The sequence below is a fragment of the Anser brachyrhynchus genome, assembly GCF_964034855.1.
Source record: "Anser brachyrhynchus genome assembly, chromosome: 18".
In the NCBI taxonomy this organism is placed as follows: domain Eukaryota; kingdom Metazoa; phylum Chordata; class Aves; order Anseriformes; family Anatidae; genus Anser; species Anser brachyrhynchus.
In genome coordinates this window covers 7626345-7644011 of record NC_137711.1, presented here as the reverse complement: position 1 = coordinate 7644011, position 17667 = coordinate 7626345, and the positions used below count along the sequence as shown (strand labels likewise).

At 45.7% G+C, this 17667-nt stretch overlaps 2 protein-coding genes and 1 long non-coding RNA gene across 8 annotated transcripts in view; 1 reads left to right on the top strand and 2 right to left on the bottom strand.

Moving 5' to 3' along the window:
- ITGB4 (integrin subunit beta 4) overlaps positions 1 to 8997 on the bottom strand; it is a gene marked incomplete at its 5' end in the record, with an annotated part of 34711 nt that extends 25714 nt beyond the window's left edge. Inside the window, one exon of one of the 5 annotated variants that reach the window (XM_080560793.1) lies at positions 8197 to 8997. Coding sequence is in view for 4 of the 5 variants with exons in the window: in XM_080560792.1 (XP_080416918.1) it covers positions 1387 to 1391 (5 nt within the window). Of the gene's footprint in view, positions 1 to 1386; positions 2181 to 8196 lie in introns of those variants that run through there. The other 4 variants (XM_080560792.1, XM_080560794.1, XM_080560795.1 and 1 more) reach the window with 4 other exon arrangements.
- Positions 1686 to 17667, top strand: part of LOC308179977 — a 28886-nt gene continuing 12904 nt past the window's right edge. The window contains exons 1-2 of the long non-coding RNA XR_013940698.1: positions 1686 to 1807; positions 2319 to 4937. This is a non-coding gene — a long non-coding RNA (uncharacterized lncRNA). The remainder of the gene's footprint in view (positions 1808 to 2318; positions 4938 to 17667) is intronic.
- The window catches only part of SAP30BP (SAP30 binding protein), a 31047-nt gene continuing 22557 nt past the window's right edge, over positions 9178 to 17667 (bottom strand). For both annotated transcript variants that reach the window (XM_080560873.1, XM_080560872.1), the window contains 7 exons: positions 15934 to 16022; positions 13024 to 13115; positions 12498 to 12558; positions 11980 to 12031; positions 11557 to 11615; positions 10233 to 10317; positions 9178 to 9744 (listed from right to left, as the gene is read on the bottom strand). In XM_080560873.1, coding sequence (XP_080416999.1) covers positions 9563 to 9744; positions 10233 to 10317; positions 11557 to 11615; positions 11980 to 12031; positions 12498 to 12558; positions 13024 to 13115; positions 15934 to 16022 — 620 coding nt within the window. In that variant the 3' untranslated portion in view covers positions 9178 to 9562. The remainder of the gene's footprint in view (positions 9745 to 10232; positions 10318 to 11556; positions 11616 to 11979; positions 12032 to 12497; positions 12559 to 13023; positions 13116 to 15933; positions 16023 to 17667) is intronic.

The following is a 17667-nucleotide window of genomic DNA, read 5'->3' as shown; positions in this document are numbered from 1 at the left end:
CTGTGCATCCTGATACACATCGGGACACATCAGTCCTCTGCTCCCGCAGCCAGAGGTGTTGGAGCACGCAGGGACCTAACCCAGCATCGAAGCAGCCCAGGGGACGCGGGACATGGTGCTGGGGACCCCCGGCGCAGCCTGTCCTCCCTCTGTGGTCACATCCCCGCCGTCCTGCCGGGGCTGCAGCGGGACTCCGTGCCATGGAGCAGGGGACGGACGCCTCGCTGGGTGGGAAGCCTCTGCAGGAGCATCCACCCGCTGCGCCAGGGGAAACCCTGCAGCCTGCTGGGGCGGGCAGGGGGCTGGGGACCGCTGTCAGCCTCAGCATGGGGCTCAGGCTCCGAGGGAGAGCTATCAGCAATGAAGGCAAAGCCAAGGGGCAGCAGGGTGTCCCCCGCAGGGAGCAGCTCTCCCGGCCGGGGCAGGGCTGCGGGTGCACGGATCGGTGCTGGAATTCACCGGCTCTCCCTGCCCCGGGCTGCTCCCTTCGTGGCACACATGGAGGCACCGACCTCAGAAAACTTGGAAATGATCAGGATAGACCCCCAGAAAAGCACCAGAAACCCGACTCACAGATCAAAGCGTTGTTTAAACACCGCAAAACGTTTGCCTTTGATTTTGTTTAGTTTCAGCAAAAACTTTTACTTCTCCCTCTCCAGGTGAGCCCCTGCAGCTGGGAGTCTCCACGCTCCGAATTTCGGATTCATCAGCTAGAAAACACAGCAGCATTTGCAGCTCTGCAAAAAAAGCAGCCTGACCCCAACTCATACTCGGCCTTTTTCTTTCCGGATCACCCCCTTCCCCTTGCTCCAAACAGCTCCCACGTTTCATGGGGTTTGCACCCAGTGACCTGTTTTGCAAAATAGCCTCTGTGTCCCCCGGGGGCTGTGCCAGCCCAGGAGCTGTGCCCCAGGTGCCAGCTCCACGGCACCACTGGCTTTTCTCCTGGAAACGGGGCAGGCAGAGGGAGAGAAGGTCATCTTTGTAACCTCTCACAAATCGTCTCCAAAAAGCGATGGCAACAACCTGCTCCCTGCAGGCTCTTTGCTGTCCCTCCGCCCCACGGCATGGGCACAGCACCTCCAGGCAGCTTCGTTCAACCGAGTAATTTGGGAAAGGAAAAGCGCCCTGCACGGCTCTGCAAAGTAAAGCTGCTCAGGCACGAGTGCTGCCGTTTCCAGCAAAAAGGCAGGAGAAAGCACGTAACTAAACCTGGATGAAAAGGGGAAAACAGGCACACACGCAGCTGAGCCCACCCAGCTCTGCTCTGCGCCTACCTCCCCGTGCAGCAAGCCCTGCACCTTCATTAGCCCCCCAAGTTAATCAGCACGGCAAAATTAAAACAAGCCTGACAATACAGAGCGCAGATGAATTAATTCCACAAACCTCATTAGCGCTGGAGCTGACTCAACGTCCAAATCCTCTGCCACAATCCAAATAACAGGCACCCACACAGCAAGCCAAGAAATTCTTCCGAAGGCAAGGGGAGAGCTTGCTGCTCCGCTGCCACCAGTTGAGCTCCAGGCTTGGCCTTTTCTTTCTTTCTTTCTTTTTTTTTTTTTTAATTCCCTCCTCTCTATTTTCTGTCCCCTTTCTCTTTCCGGTTAAACGTCAACTTCCAGTCCTGCGGGGAGGGCAGGCAGCCGGCGGGCTGACATACCTCTGCTGGGATTCCTGTGCCCCCCCCCAGCCGAAAAATTGGCTTTGTTCTCCCCTCGCTGCCGCCCCTTGGTCCCGGGGGTGCCCGTGGAGAGGCTGGGGAGGGGGGAGCGGAGTTGGGAGCCGCGCTAGTGAGATCCGTGCCCAGGTGAGGACGAGCTTTATCCCAGCTGGGGCGGGAGGGGGGCCGTGACTCAGTGGTTGGCATTCCTCCGCGTCTCGCACACCTGTACGGGCAGGCACAGCCCGTGCAGCTGCCCCGGACCCTCCCTCCCGTGCGCACCAGCACCATCCTGCAGGAAAAGGGCTGAGCAGGCAGCGGGCACGGAGCCTGGCCGCACTGCCAGCCCCAGGGAAGGCTTTCTCTGCCCCACAGCTGCCTTTTGATTTAGGGGCTGGGGTCTCTCGGGGCTCAGAGCTGACCTGTGCAGCAGCCCTGCTTGGTGCTGAGCGCACAGGACCAGGGCAGAGGCTACGCGCTAGCTCCCCGATCACACTGCAAGCTGCGTCCCCTTTGACTTCACTACCAACAATAGCAAAGGACAGGCAAAAAAAAAAAAAAAAAAAAGCTGATCCCAGTCATAAGTCTGATGTTTCCTGTCTGTCTTGGAGGTTAAAAATGTTAGCGGGGCGCTTCGGGCCTCTCATTTTTAACACAGCATCACAGTGGCTGCTGGTTGACTCCGCAACGACAGTGACTGAGCATCTAATGAAACGAAAGCAAGGAACCGGATTCCTTTCGCTGCAAGAAATATGAAGCTTGAGTAAATATGAGCAAATGGATTAATCCCCAGGAAAAAAGGAGGATGTGCTCGCTCCATGAAAAATCACAGCAAACAGGAAACGGGCAGGGGGGCAACCGCGGGTGGCACAGGCAGCTTAACTCTGCTATTGCCCAGTTTCTGAGTGCTCAGCTTTGCAATCTCACCATTAATCTCGCCCTTTTGGAGATGCCATTCCCCAGATTAAAACAAATAAATCTGCAGATTAAGGGTTTTGCTTTCGCTTGCTTTGTTTGGAACCACAACAAACATTCGCTGCAACACCACAGGTGGGGCTCTGATGCTTCAGAAATGGAAGCAGCCGATGGCAGGGGGCAGATCAGTCCCGGTGAGGCTGGGGGAGCCACGGGAGCAGCGGCACAGGTTTATGCTGTTGCGTGTAGGGTAAAGCTGGGTTTGCGTCCTGAGGCTGGAGGGCAGCAGACGTGTCTGCTCGCAGCCCCTGGCTCTCTGGTCCCGTCCACCAGCTGTGCCCAGCTCCTGGCAGCCTCTGCCCTTCTCCTCCCTTTGTGCTGCGGTAAGCCGTGCTGCCAGGCACTGAGGTAGAACATGCAATTTGGGCTCCAAGCAAGAAATATACTACTAAAAAATGTATTTTAGCAATGATTCCCCAACAGGAGCTGGGGAGACCCCCCGATGCTCCCCAGAGAAGCAGTTGGCTTCCACCGTGATCCCCTCTGTCCTTTCTTTCTGACCAGCCTCCTTTCTGCACCCGAGACGGAGGATGCTCACGCTGGCTCCTGGAAAGAGTCTTGGGAGTCACTGACAGCCATTTTTATAGCTCCCACTAGATTATTTATCTCCCTGCCGGGACTACCAGTCCAAGTGCCGATCGGTGATAATTACAAGTGGTTTTAGGGTTAATTCTGTCTTGTACAGAACCTTTCTTCTCCCTGTCCTGCTACCACAGTGCACCCAGAGGCAGCTCTGGGGCCTTCTCTAGATCCATCGAGCAGTAACATCCAACATCCTACTGCTGAAACACATTCACTCCCTTTCTGAATTCTATACCAACACACACACATGCACTGATAAAAGAAAAATAGGCGTTTTTCTTGATTGCAATGCTATCCTTTTCACTGTATTGGCAATATCCTTTAGACTATCTGGCAATCTAAGGAATGCTTAATAGTATTATTAGCGTGCAAGTAATTTATTACACTAAAGTAGGCTTAATATAATTATCTAGGTAATTAAAAGCACAGGGTGAAATCCTCCCAGGTGTTCTTCCTCAGCCTTTTCCCTAGCTAGTGAAAGCTGTCGCCTTCACTCTGCATGTCCTCTGTTGTGCAATGGATGCCCCCTCTCATAAACACGTACGTAAAGGGAAATCTCTGTGCTGAGCACCAGACACCCATTTCCCCCGGGATATACAGGCAGCAAGAGGTAAGTGAGCTGCCACAACACAAGAGGTAAAGGATCCCGGACAAAACTTCAGCGTGGGACAACGGCGACATCCACACGGAGAAAGCCCTCCACTCTGGCACCTCGTCCTGCAGCCCAAGGCTGAAAACACCCCAACGTTACATTTGAAAGATTCCTTGGGATTTCTCCTTTCCTCCCAGTTTGCGTCGGCTGGCGCTGTGCAAGACAGCAATGTGTGGGTGAGGTGCTGGAAGGAGCCAGCCAGCACCAACCAGGAGCGAGGAGGGACGGTCACCTTTTGTCACGTTACACCAGGGCTGCAACAGGCCGTGCGACGAGGAGGGGTGAGAAGCACCAGCGACCACCTCGTAGCACTGCTCTGACAGGCAGGCCCACGGCTTTGTTTGCTTCCTAACGCTGGCTCACACGAACATGGTGGAGGACAGACAGACAGACGCCTTTCTACGTGAAAAGGCAAAACCTTTTCTTGTGAAATCCTGATGCTTCGCTGTTTACTGGCAACCGAAGGCACGAGCCCAGCCTCAGCCAAAGACTGGTTTCAAATAAACAAAGGCTTAAATGTTGGGAGCCGCCAGTGTCCATGGCGCTCACTTGGAACAAAAGGAAGGAAGCCGAATATAAACGCTAAGAGGAACAGTGGTGCACGACAAGGCTAAGAGGTGGGAAACTGGGCTGCAAAAGTGATGCCTAAACACTGGGCGCTGGCGTAAACGGTCACCCAAAGGGAAAAGGAGACTTTGGAAAAGGAGACTTGCTTCTCAACAGCAGTGTATTGATTTTACTGTTAGAGAGCGCCCTGCTGAAAAACATCTCCGAAGCTCAGAGCCCCGTGCTCTCCCCGATTCACTACTTTATGGGAACGAGCAGCCCGTGCTTCTTTGGGAACTGCCTGGGCACACTGCAAAGGCCAGCTATTCGAGGGGGCTTTGCAGAAAGCTACGTGTGTGTGTGTGCGTGTGTGTGTGTTTTTCCCTCTCCCCTGCACCGATGCAGAGCTGGAAAGGAGCTCGTGCAGGTGGCGGCTGGCTGGGCGCCTGCTGAAGCCTTCACCTCCGCACTGCTCGCACCAACTGGATCCTCGGCAAAGCCCTGGCATAGCCCAAAGCCTTGGTAAGAACTTTTTTTTTTTTTAAAGCCTCAGTAAATAACTCTCTTAAAACAGACAGCACAGCAGCAGTCCAACTAAAACATAGCTTCAGGTGCTCGCATTTTATTTCGAGGTGGGGCTGGCAAGGGCTGCCCCTCCCCACCTGCTCCTTCAGTTAGCACCAAGCCAGACACAAACCAAAGCAAATCCTTAACAAACTCCCTCCCCACAACAGCATCAAAGGAGGACGGGTCTTTAAATCACAATAAGCAAAGAGGAAAGAAAATCAACACCTCGGGGCACGGAGGTGGGAGAAAAGGTTTCAGAAGGGAGGGTGAAAGCAGAACCAAGCCTGCCAGGAAGGACTTGGCCACAGGAGATCTCCTCCCTCCTCAGAGCAGCCCGGCATGGCAGGCAGACACCAGCGTGGAGTTTCAGCTAAGAAACCCACTCAGGCTGGGAAATACCTGTGCTTAAAGGCGGTAAGGAGAAGACCTGTGGTTTTCTAGGAGCTTTAGCCTTTAGTTCTCAGGAGGAGTAATGAGAGTGGGACCAGTTTTACTCTCCTGGGTTTGATTAGTCTCCTTCGGGGAGAAGAAGCAAGACTGTGAGTAGTTGGAAGCGCAGCCTGAGCAATAATTATTGAAGCAGCATAAAGAACCTTTTAGCCATGTAAGTTGTAAGTTTGCTTTAGGGGAGCTCAGACACGGCTCACAGCCGTTTAAAACACCTTTAAACACTCCAGCAGGTCTCTTCAGCCCTCTGGAGATCAGCAGCAGCGACACAGCCACTGTGGTGTTTGGTATGAGCACAGATTTGTAACAAGCAAATCAGTTGAAGCTCCTGTTTTCGGACTTAAGACAGTGGCTGTCAGAGGCCAGGAAAGAAGAGTGTTTTTGCCAGGACATCTGCACACCTGAAGCTCCCTCCACCTTTTTCATCCACTGGCTGACCACAGCTGAGTGCAAGCTACCAACCTGTATGCCCTATCCTCAGAAACAGCAGAGGTTTTTTTTTTTTTCCTAGAACTGTGTTTTCCAAACTGTGTCTGTATATTACTTCCGATAGTAGCACGCAGGATAAACAAGAGCAACGAGCTATTGTAAGAGCTGGAAGGTTGTTATACAATGGTTGGCATTTCTACCTCAGCTTTTTGGAAAGGAGAGAGGAGGGGGAAAAAAAGCCATTCACGCTTCAAGTTAGCTTTCTCTACTGCAGATAACAAACACTAAATCATGAGATCGAGCTGCCAGATCTCTTGCAGAGCTGGGTACTTGAGGAGTTTGAGAACTGTTGCTCCAGGTGTCTGCCTCCCTGCCACCTCTGTGCAGCTCGCCTCAGCACTACCCAGGAGCTACGTTTAGGAAGTCTCTTCCTTAACCTTTTCAGGAATATCAAGTCCTACTGATGAGCGTTTGTAGGGCATTGTCAGTCCCCGCCTGCCTCGGCAAGGTGGGAGTGAAACGAGCAGCTCTGACCACAGAGCACGCAAAGAAAGCCAGAAGTCTGGAACAACAGAGCATGAAGGAAGAGGGTGCATGGAAAGAGGAAGGGTGGGGTGCCAGGATGTCAGATATGAATAAGATACTTGCACTTAAACAATGTTCGGTAGCTTCTGTAGTTAAATGATTCATCCCCCCAAACACTTCAGCATTTGCCTTGTATCAGGTGCCAAGAAAGAGGCTGGAGCCCAGCTTCAAATTCACAGCAGCTGACAATGCTTTTTCTCTGAAGTCCTCCTCCTCCTGCAAACGTATTCCCTTGGTGCATGCAGAGCTGCATGCTGGTACCTAGTAGCGACTTTCAGAAAGAAATTCACACGCTTTCCCCGGCTACTTTTCCTGATATGGTACAGCATACAGAGATACAAGTGCTGACACGTTCAACTAGGTGAATAATATTTCCCTGTAATCAAGCTAAGTCATCTAGCACAGTTATTTCAGGTTAGGATCAAGAATGACTTTTACTGCATTATCAGTTAGATTCAGTTGTTTACTTGCAAGGAATACAGTTTTTCCAAATTACTAATGAAATTGAGAAAGCAAACATAAGAAAAAAATCAGGAACAAGTTTCACATCACAGTAGTGTAAGCAGTCTAAAAAAGATTGCATCTGCAAGGTGTTTTTTTTTTTTTTTTGTCTGTCAGGAAACAGCAACCACTTCTGATTCAACATTACAAGGACCTGTAAGGCCTTAGGCAAAAGATAACCACTTGTTATAGAAAAAGTCTTTTCCATTAAAGCTTACATTCGTGTTTAGGCTTAATCTGCAAGGTGAGGTACATCAACGTAGTCTCAGACTCTCCAACTTTGTGTTTACCACCAGTTACAGTTATTAGGGAAGAAGAATGGATGCACAAGAGTGGCTGGTACCTCTGGTACTAGGCTGCACTTTGGGTATGGGAACACACCCCAGCAAGATATTTAATCTCACCCAGCTTCAGACAGACTTGCTCACAGCATACATATTATGGACATTCATTAGAGGAGTGTTTGTTGTTGTAGAAGCCCAGGCACACCTCCCACTCCTATTCATAGGATTAAACTAATTGCAGTGATCAGTCTGGTGCCCAGTTTGCCATTAATCTATAGGCTAAAAAACTGCAGCAGCTGGGGCCCATTTTTTTTATTTTTTTTTTTACTGCTGTTTCTTCATCCACATGCTGTTCAGCAGAACTTTAAAATGTTTAAACCATACAGGTTTTAAATAGGCTGGAATTGTACAAGATATTCTAGACAGAAGACTTTACAAGACTGCAAAGCTATCTGGTGGCTTGTATTTCCCACCAAAAGTAAATCCTTGGCCCTTAAAAGAAACACCCAAAAACTATAAACTCTCCTCAAGACAAAGGAAGAAACACCTTCAACAGCTGAGGTGGAAAATGCCAGCCTCTGTAGAGTACTCTGAGTCCCAAGAGAGAAGACTCTTATTTATCTTTAAGTCTCCATAAATGCAAGATTTAAATCAGGAGTGACATAAAGTATATAAAAACCTGAAAAAGCAACATTGAATCCTAAGAACCTTACACTTCTACAGATGTAGCAACCTTATCTTCTATCACTGCTTATGCATTAGGAAAAAAAAAAACAGGCTTTAAGTAGGAATTTAACTTAAAATTAACTTAAAAGAGTAGAAAACTGTAGAACTTCCAAATCTGAGAAGTCATGGTATAAGAATTAAAGACTTATTAAAATAATATGGAGTGACCACTGCAAAGAAATCCACATTAGCACCTTTTTCTATAAACAGACAGAACCATTCAAGTTATCTATCCCACTTACCTCAAAACAGCAAGCAAAATGCTTCATTTGCTGCTGAGCTCTTCTTTAGGTAACTGGCCTCTGTAGATAGAGGTTTTAAGGAAAAACACAGCTGCTAGTACTTGAAGGTAACTTGAAGTTTAAGGTGCTGGAGCAGATGTGGAAAAAATACCATTAAGAGTAGCTGAGTTACCAGCTATTTCAGGACATCCCCTATAACAAAAGTATCTCCAATTAAAATAATTTTAATGCCCCATTTTTTTCCTCCAGCATTTGATATTTCAAAAAAAATCAGTAATGTGACACCATCCCATCTCTCATGGAATCGTGACATACTTGCCTAATGCTATCTGTAACCTAAGGTGTAACAAGTGGATAATTTATCTTCCATCACCGAGATGAGAAATGCAAACACATGAATGACACTTTTTTTTTTAAAGACTTTCCATTTTTATAATAACTTTTTGCAACACAAGTAAGAAGATTTATACAATAAAAATTTCAACTGAAAATACTTTTTCACAACAGTGGAGCAAGCAGTGCCATGTGTGCACTCCAGGGTACAACACTTCTACAAAGACAATGTCACAGTCAAGTTCAGGTACTCTGATTATCTGCTGTCCAATCTCACTCCATGGCAATGGAACAGTTTTCTGCACAGGTCTTTACAAGTGAGTTCACAAATCAAACCTCTACAGCTTACGGCTTCTGCATAGAAATCTCCATCCCGATAGATGGTAACGTGACAATTTCAGTAGTTACCTCAGTATTTCAGCTATTTAACACATGATCACTAAGATCTACACAGATATGCACACAGGTACAGATAGATGTCAGTACTATAACAAAGAGTGAGCCTACATTCAGAGATGTAGATTGATCCTTAAGTCTCTGCTACACATTTGAAGATGGACACTGACCAATTGTCTCTGCTCTACTTCCCTTGAAACTGAATTAGTGCACGTGAGGGAGGTACGTATCACAAGCAGCAGCCTTTGAGGATGACCTGGAATACACAGGGGTAATATGATATTCCATCACCACTTTTTTTTTTTTTTTTACACCAGACTCGCAAGTAGGATAAGAACCTAATGCAGTAATTTAATAAGCTAACTTTTACAAGCTGACTTTACATACAACCTTCCTCCAAACACAACACAGACTGGTTCTTCCTGCAGCAAGAAAAGACAGAGGCATTTTCGGCAGAGGTCCATTCCTGTGGGCACACAGCTGGCATGCCTGCTCCTGCCCCCATTCTTTCAAATGGGAACTGTGGTCTGTTTCAAAGAATCTTGTCATCTTTTACCAAAGGCGAAAGCTACCCCTCCCTTTCGAGAACAATAGCTTCAATGACAATCAGTCCGAAAATCCAGGCCCAGCATGCTAGTCACTGCTTTGCCTTTTTCACAATGGTGCCAACAGCTGATATGACCGTAGTTTTGGATCCACTTGCACTTGTTGTCACTGTGACAACGCCTGGCAGCGTTGCAGTAGTGGTGAGGATGGTGGGCTGAGCTATCGTTGTTACAGGGATGGCTGAGTCCCATTTGCTCTTCCTCTTCTGTGCATCTGTGAGTTGGATCAAGCAAACAAGGATTAGCATTGTGTTAAAGGTCATACCAATCCTGTCATAACAGCCTGTTTTGTCAACTCTTAAAGCACCACTGCTTTGCTCGACAGCTTTCCCTCACATTAATGTCAGCATACACTGTCAGTAAATGTTGCGGAGGATAGGTGACTTTATACCTCAAGGGTCAAAGTAAAACTGCACACATGAACTCCAGCAAAATGGGAGACAGTTGACTCTGACAGTTCAGACATCAGCGGATTTCCTGACCCACTAATAAACCTCTTCATCATCTAACCCATCCCCAGGCTTTCACTGCAGAAGGACAGCCATGGGATATACGGGCAAGAGGAAAGTTAGTCCGTTAGTCCCTGGAAGAAATATTGTCTTGTATTATACACACAGTCGACAAGCAGCTTTCAGGGTTCCCAGGAAGCATTAACCCCAGCCTTACTACAGCTTAATAAGTACAGTTGCAACTTGTCTTTACCTCCCACCGTGGTACTGGCTGTTGTGGTTGTTGTAGAGGCAGCACTTGTTGTTGTACCCTTCTTAGTCCCAGTCACAAACTCAATCTGGGAAGGGAGACAAAAAATAAGAGAAAGGGGAGAAGATAAAAATCACGTGTTAATATATTATAGGTTTGTGTTTCTTTTTTAAACCCACAACACCTCTCTGTTTTTAAAGACCAGCTTTAGTGCCACATGAAACACTGGTCTCAGAGATCACTGCCACGCAGGAAGTAAGATGCAGTCCTGAGGTCAAAGCGTGCTGAAGTAGTCATGATCATTGAGGATCCCTGTATCCCAGATCTTAAGCCAGGTATGACAACGTTTGTTAACTGGCATAAGCATAGAAATTTGACAACTCAGAAAGGAGAAATCCTAGTATTAAAGTATGTATATTTATAGTTAGAAACCCCTGTGCTTTTTTCTTTAAGAAACATGCAGAACAAGCCTCTACCTGTATGATTTACTGCGACTGCATCATAGCAGGAAACCTAGCAACACGACCTACAACAGCATGCAATCTCATATTTTCAAAACTGCAGATATGGGCAAGGAAAGAATCAGATACCTGGGTTGCTGTGCAAAAAACCAAAACAAGTAGCAAGATACAGCATGCACTGCAAGAAAAAAATACCTTCACATACTGAATATTGGAGGAGCGTTCTGCAAGGTTAGAAGGCAGTCTCTGATTTTAGACAGTTCTCTAATGCCAGCCACTAGCTAAAAGGCAACACCACTACGGGACAGGAATATAAAGCTCCTCTGTGTTCTTTTTTTGGGGAGATACAGAAGAACGTACATTTTGTGACAAGCCCAGACACTGCCAGTTAAAGTTAAAATATGCCCAACATTTCTGGAAATTAGAAGCAAGAAGGCAGTATCAAAGAGAAAAGAAAGTAAATACTGTCTCACAATGAGATATGGTGAAGAAATCAAGCTATACTAGGCTATGTCACAAGGCAAAATGTCATAGATTAAGACAAAAAAGCTGTACTTTATGCAGTATCTTGCCTGTATCTGTCTTACTGCATACCATTTTATGAGCTCTGGCTTAAAAATACTGACAAAACGTCAACAAAAACAGGGGGATAAGCAGCCTAGATAAATGGACCTATAAGGAAGGGCAAACAACTTTATTTGTTCAGTCTAGGAAAAAAGACATGCAAGAAGAAAGAACTAGGGAAAATGGGAATTATTAGTACAGAATGTAGTTCACAAAAAACAGCAAAGGAACAAAATGAAATTCAGCAGGGAAACAAAAAAAAATCCCTGCACCTCAGTCCTCTTTTGGTTTTGAATAGCTACCTTTGTGCGCTCCTTCTTGGCCTTCTCCAATTTGTCCATCTCAATCTTCTGGGCTTTTGCTGAGAGAGAACAGAAGTTACAAGAAACACTGGAAACAGTAAAACAGTAAAAAGCCATAACTATCTCGCTCACACAATTCCCATAACAAACAATCAAAAACTTCAAATTGTGTACAAAAAAGAGCATTATTGCACTAAATTAATGATTTAAGATGAAAATATTGAAGAACTAATTTCAATGAAAGGGCTTTCCAGACTGATGAAGCATCAACAACATTGAAGCACATCCAACCAGAATGATGTAGTTAAAAAGCAGCGTGTGATACTTTTCATTTATAAAGAAGGTGAAGACTCCAGTGCAGTTAATTAACTACAAAACACAAAGAGCTAAGTTAGGACAGGAAAAAAAAAATCCTGGAATTACCTAGTGCTTCATAATATGAATCCTCTGACCAGCCATGAGGATCAAACATATCCTAAAGATGAAAAAAATCACGTTAGGTCTATTTCCACATATATGCAAACCCCAGCTCAAAATATTATATATATTGCTGTTCACTGATGATATTCATTACTGATTATTTGTTGTATGCCAGTGACACAAAGATTACGTCAGATTTTCTTTTATGGGTCCATGTACTGTTGTAGAAGAATAAACAGCCTTGAAACTAAAAGGATGCTGGGATAAGATACACATTCTTCTGCTCTTCAACTTCTATTCCCCCCAGGAGTACACACTTCAGCAATTTTCATTCAGAGTCATTAAAATGAAGTTGGAGGCACTGAGGCTCAATACCACGTGAAAACGTTCACTTCAATACAGAGGATCAGACAAAAGTTCCTTACAGGACCTCTAAACAAGAAGGGTAAAGAAAGCCAGATGTAAGAGCTCACAGCCCTATATCATCTTCCACCTTGACAGACAAAATTATCGCACCTCACCTTTGGATAATTTGTACCAAGTTCATCAATTGAACAGAACTGGATCAGCTTTTCATAGATGCTGCAAAGGGAAGACCAGAAATTACTCAGAAGCTCGCTCACTCTTCTAAACTGAAGTGCTTCAGATTTGTTAGTAAAAAGTGGTTGTCACCTCTTTACACTAAGGATAAAATCAGCACCTATCCTGCCGTGCTTGCTGTGATGGATGTAGCATGCCATTAACCACATTATTTCCTACTTCTTTCTGGTCAATCTCCCAGCGCCCAGAGCAGACAAATTTCTGAAATATTTCATCCGAAGCCTGTACATTTACATACCTAACTTATGCTAACCTAGTTGCTGCCTCACAGAGCACCAAAGAAGAGTTTTACCATTTTGGTTACTGTCAAATTATGCCCTTCTCAATTTTGCAAGCAATAGCACTTCTTGCTCAGGATCTTGTTCCTGCTACTGCTCCAACCAAGAGGAAAATTGTTGAACTTTGCTGTGTGGTGCTTTGGCCTCACAGGAATAGACGGGAGCTCACCTGGGGTTGCGGAATTCCTTCTTCCTTTGAATGATGTAGTTCATATCCATGCCCTCTTTTATTTTCCTCTCATACAGCTTTTGAATTTTATCCTAAGGGAGCAAGATTACAGGGTGAGACAATACAAAAAGGATGAGTGTTCCAGCCGACTATCAAAGCATACATGTGGAAACACGACAACTGAACCAGTGACCTCGCACTGAGCAAGGATTCCACCTCTACCCTAAGGCCAGGCAGATCGGTTAGTACAGACACTTCCTGCTTTAAGGTCTGACAGCATCTTCTCCATGAACCACCTGCGTGGGTACAGCAATTGATCTTTGCACTTTCTGAAGGCTCCAGTGACTAAGATTTGCATTTGAGGCAGCAGTGCGCACTCCTTGCCCTCCGAAGGGGAGCAGAAGCCTGCTCCAGGAGGGACAGGTGAATTCCACGAGGGTTCTCCCACAACATACAGCGACCATCCCACCTCCCTTCAGTTTGCCACGCACCTGAAGACTAGCGGCTGGGCTGCAGTGTGCAGAAGTCAAGGCTCACGGCTACACCTGGGTGACAGATGGGCCACATTCTGCTCGAGAACTAAAACTAAGCCAGCCCACCGGACAATGCGATCAGCAGGTATTGCTGGTGGTGAATGCCAGCAGCCAAACACTCTTAGGAATGATGCACTTTAAATCCCTCCTGAGAACATCTTTGTGAAGCAACAAGCCCCTAAGATATGAAAGATATCTCAACTGACTCAGGTGGGAAACAAGCAGTCGACCTACCAAGAAGGTTGAACAATTTAAAGATAACAATGATTATTTTTTCCTGCTTCTTCAGCAAGGTAGAAGGCCTTAGGAGTATTTTTTACTCTGGTGATGCTGAAGTGGAAACTTTCGGATGGAACACAGACTTTTAGCAGGATTCACAGAAGATCCAAGGCTAGGACTTCAGTCTTTCAAGATGCCAGAGGTGAGTCAGTTTTCCTGTGTTGCTTCCGGATAAGTCACTTTTGTCTCCCTCTGTATGGGTAGTCAACTCAAACACAGAACTATTTTTTAAGGGTTCACTGACATCTGAATAAAAGAACTTATTTCATCAACTTTTTAAAAAAAAGCTTTGTGGGGTAGTTTTCATCAGGTCCTCACAAAATTAGCAAGAAGTCACATGGTCTTCACATGCAATATACATGCCATTAGGTTTGAAGGAACAACTACAAAAAAGAGGTTAATTTGGGGAGTTGAAATGACTGAATAATGTCCCCTTTTGTGATCTTCTCCTGGAGGTAGAAACATGGTTCACATTCATAACGTGCACAGATGAGGAACTACTGGGTCACCTTTATAACAAGGAATATTCCCCTTGGCTAAGATACAGTTTATTAGACGAATAGCTAACAGAAGAAAATAGTATATCAGCAGTAAAAGCCTAGAATGTTTTGAATCTGAAGAACAATCCCATCTCCTTGCTCAAAGTGCTCTAAGATGTGGTTTGACCCGCTAACAGAGGACAAGTTCTCTCCTTTGATTTAACACAGTAAACTGCTGTCAAAGGGGAATAAAATCTGCTTTATTCTGCCTATTCTCTCAAGCTCTGTGCATTCCTCAGATCTAACACACGAATTCACTGATGTCAGAACAACAGAATCCTCCTACAGCATAAAAGGGCAAATGGGTGTGCCCAGGTACAATAAGCGGAGGAGAAGAAAGTGTGGCATGGTGATTCAGAATGACTCACCATCCAGATCACATTAGTACCTTACTTTATAGAGCACTCCAGAAGTGATTCTTTACATGTACTTTTACTAGGCAGATAACTGCAGTAAAACTCAGGGGAATGGTAGAAAACAGCAGCCACAGCTCTTTCATTTGCCCTCCATCAGGGATGGGAAAACAGAGCAGAAGGTGCTCCTCCACTTCTCCTGGGAATAAGTTTTGTTATACACGGAAGCCTACAGAATTCCTCTCAGACCATAAGTCAAAGTCTGCCAATGGAAGGTAGCTTAAGCTCATTTCTTTTGCTCTAGAGCAGATGACACATTCCTCGATATTCAGTTAAGAGGCAGCGTTGGCAAACAGCCCCGTAGTAGCTCACAGTTTGGATAGGTGTTAAATAGCATGCCATCAACAAATGCTCACACCAACTCCTCCGTGCACGCTGCAAGCTGGGTACATGAAATACTCCAAAAGGACACTATCATTTCTGCTCCAAACTCGGAGCCAGAGGCTCAGTTTGTAATATTGCAAGTTGCAGATTTGTATGAATCAAGTCTTTAGCACCATTTATTTTTTGTAAATTAACATCCAATTGATGAAAAATAGTCTTACATCACAAGACAGAGCTGAGACGTTCATGGAAGCAGACTGTGACAAAGTTCTAGACTGATTAAAAGTTGGTTATTGCAATTATTTGGGCGTGTACCAGTGAAAACATGCATTTGTTTTCTTTTGCTGCCTCTAAGTTACTAGCATTCCCTCTAAATGTTTATCATCTAGTGATACGTAGGTGGAGAAGGAATCTTATCAATGCTGCCTCAACTATTCCAGTTAGGGGATTCTCAGACCCATGTAGAAAAACAATCATTTGTTCTCTCCTACAGAGCTGAATTTGCTGAGGTAAGAGGATAGCAGCCTTCACAGTAAACATAGTTTCTGTATCACTGGTGGGATCGAGAGCCATTTTAAAGCATGAGTGACGCAGACTGTGGAAAACAGTTTTAAGCTAATTTGAGATTTCTAAGCTAGGAATTCCTATAAAATTTAAAGCATTAATAGTGTACACACAAACTCACTGTTCTAGGAATTCAACTTTAATGCTGGATTTTTGACTTGTGGAAAAACACTAGGAGTTCCCAAATACCCCCTCGCTACTGAAATACAAGCCTTTAAAAGAAATAAAGTAAGAGAGGCCTTATACCATTATACCAACCTGCAAGTGGTTAGAACATCTGCCAGGAGGCTCAGGAGGGATTTTGATTTCATCTGGAGACATGTTCCGCACTCTCTCTGAAAAAGAAGCTGTGGAGAGCAAACCAGGAATGAGTTCTGGCAATAGTGAAGGATAGTTAAGCAACGTAATTGTTTTATGCCCTTGCTGGTATGACTCTATCAGTTAGATACAGTGTGTAAAGGCAACAGGAATGATGTTAACTGGTACTCGTGGCATTTTCCAAGTGCTGAGCAGCAAGCAACTAACCTAAAGGTTAGGTCATTGGCAAAATGATGGGATGCTTGCTTTATTGATGTTTACCTTCTACTGTGGCTGTGTCGCACCCATGCTTCGTTTTATTTTAAGGTGTCTCTTCACTCCAGAAGGGAGCTGGGACGTGCAAAACCAGTCCCCACTCTAGCTGCAATTGTTGAGACCCTCGAAAGCAAAGGATCTGCAGAGGAACGTATGTTTGTGGAGTCTTCCTCTATTACCCTGCACTGCGCACAACATATCAAGCTCTCCACTACTCCAGGTCTTCCATATGCACTTCCAAGTCTTGCCCTGAGCAGCTCAGATAACCTGGAGCATGACAAAGCTTGTGACAGGACACTCAGAGAGAATCAGACTGTGCATGCGGAGGATCACGGGGTCGATGTAGAGCAGCCCAGCTCACGGCCATTTTCTGGGAGGCAGTTTGGACCTCATTCCTTTTAAGACATGAGCCAAAATGGTTCAAAGTGAACAACCCTCTCCAAGACTGACAGCAGTTAACCACAAGAAACTAAATGTCATCCTTAAGTTAATATTTCCTTAACAGGCACTTTGATCTTTGCTTACAGAGTCAGACTATTACTAGAAAGAACAACTAGTTCTGCAGCACTGAGGACAGACCAGTATAGACTGCCAGCTTTCTACAGCTGTTTGTGTTGGGACATACTATTACAGTACCTGATCACTCTGTGAAGATGAGTTTACAAAAATATCAGCAAGAGAAACAGCCGTGTGTCCCCCTCTTGCCTGCTACTTTGCCACTCAGTTATGGGAAACCCAGGCAGTTTTCTACCTAAATCTTGGAGCAGAGCTTTGTGTCACATTGAAGCAGCTGGGATTGTTTTCAGTCGTAATTTGTACAGAGAACACATTCCAGAGTCACAGTCTGTATTGGAAAAAAAAAGACCTGACACCAGCACAAAAGTTGTATCGAGCAAGTCACTCACATTTGTGGCTCTCCAATTATACATCTGGGAACAAAAGCTGCTTGAACTGCAGTTCCAGCACACTCGAGTCCAGCTCCTTTGACTGAAGCCCAGAAGTACCCAAAGGGCAGGCACTGGCATTTGAACACAGCAGCTCTTCTGCCTTCCAGCACAGCCCATCAGATAGCTGAGGTTACAGATAACCAACACTACACATGTTCAGTGCTACTAGGGTTTCGAGTTCTTCTGCAAAAATGCAAAGCTCTAAGGACAACATCCTTTGGAGATGCAAAGCTGGCAGGCGACCGCTCATTCTGCGTGATCAAGATGTTGCTGAGGGTTAAAGTCTTCAGCAGTTGCTAGCAGTGAACAAAAAGTGTCCTTTAGCATTTACTAAGAGGGTGCCTTTATGGAAGAAGGAAAGCTTGCCAGAGCCCCTACAAAAAGGCAGGGAAACTAGAGCTCCGTGACAACAAGGCAGACATTTGTTGTAGGTTACAGCTGCTGGTTGGACAGCACAGCCTCTAATTTAATT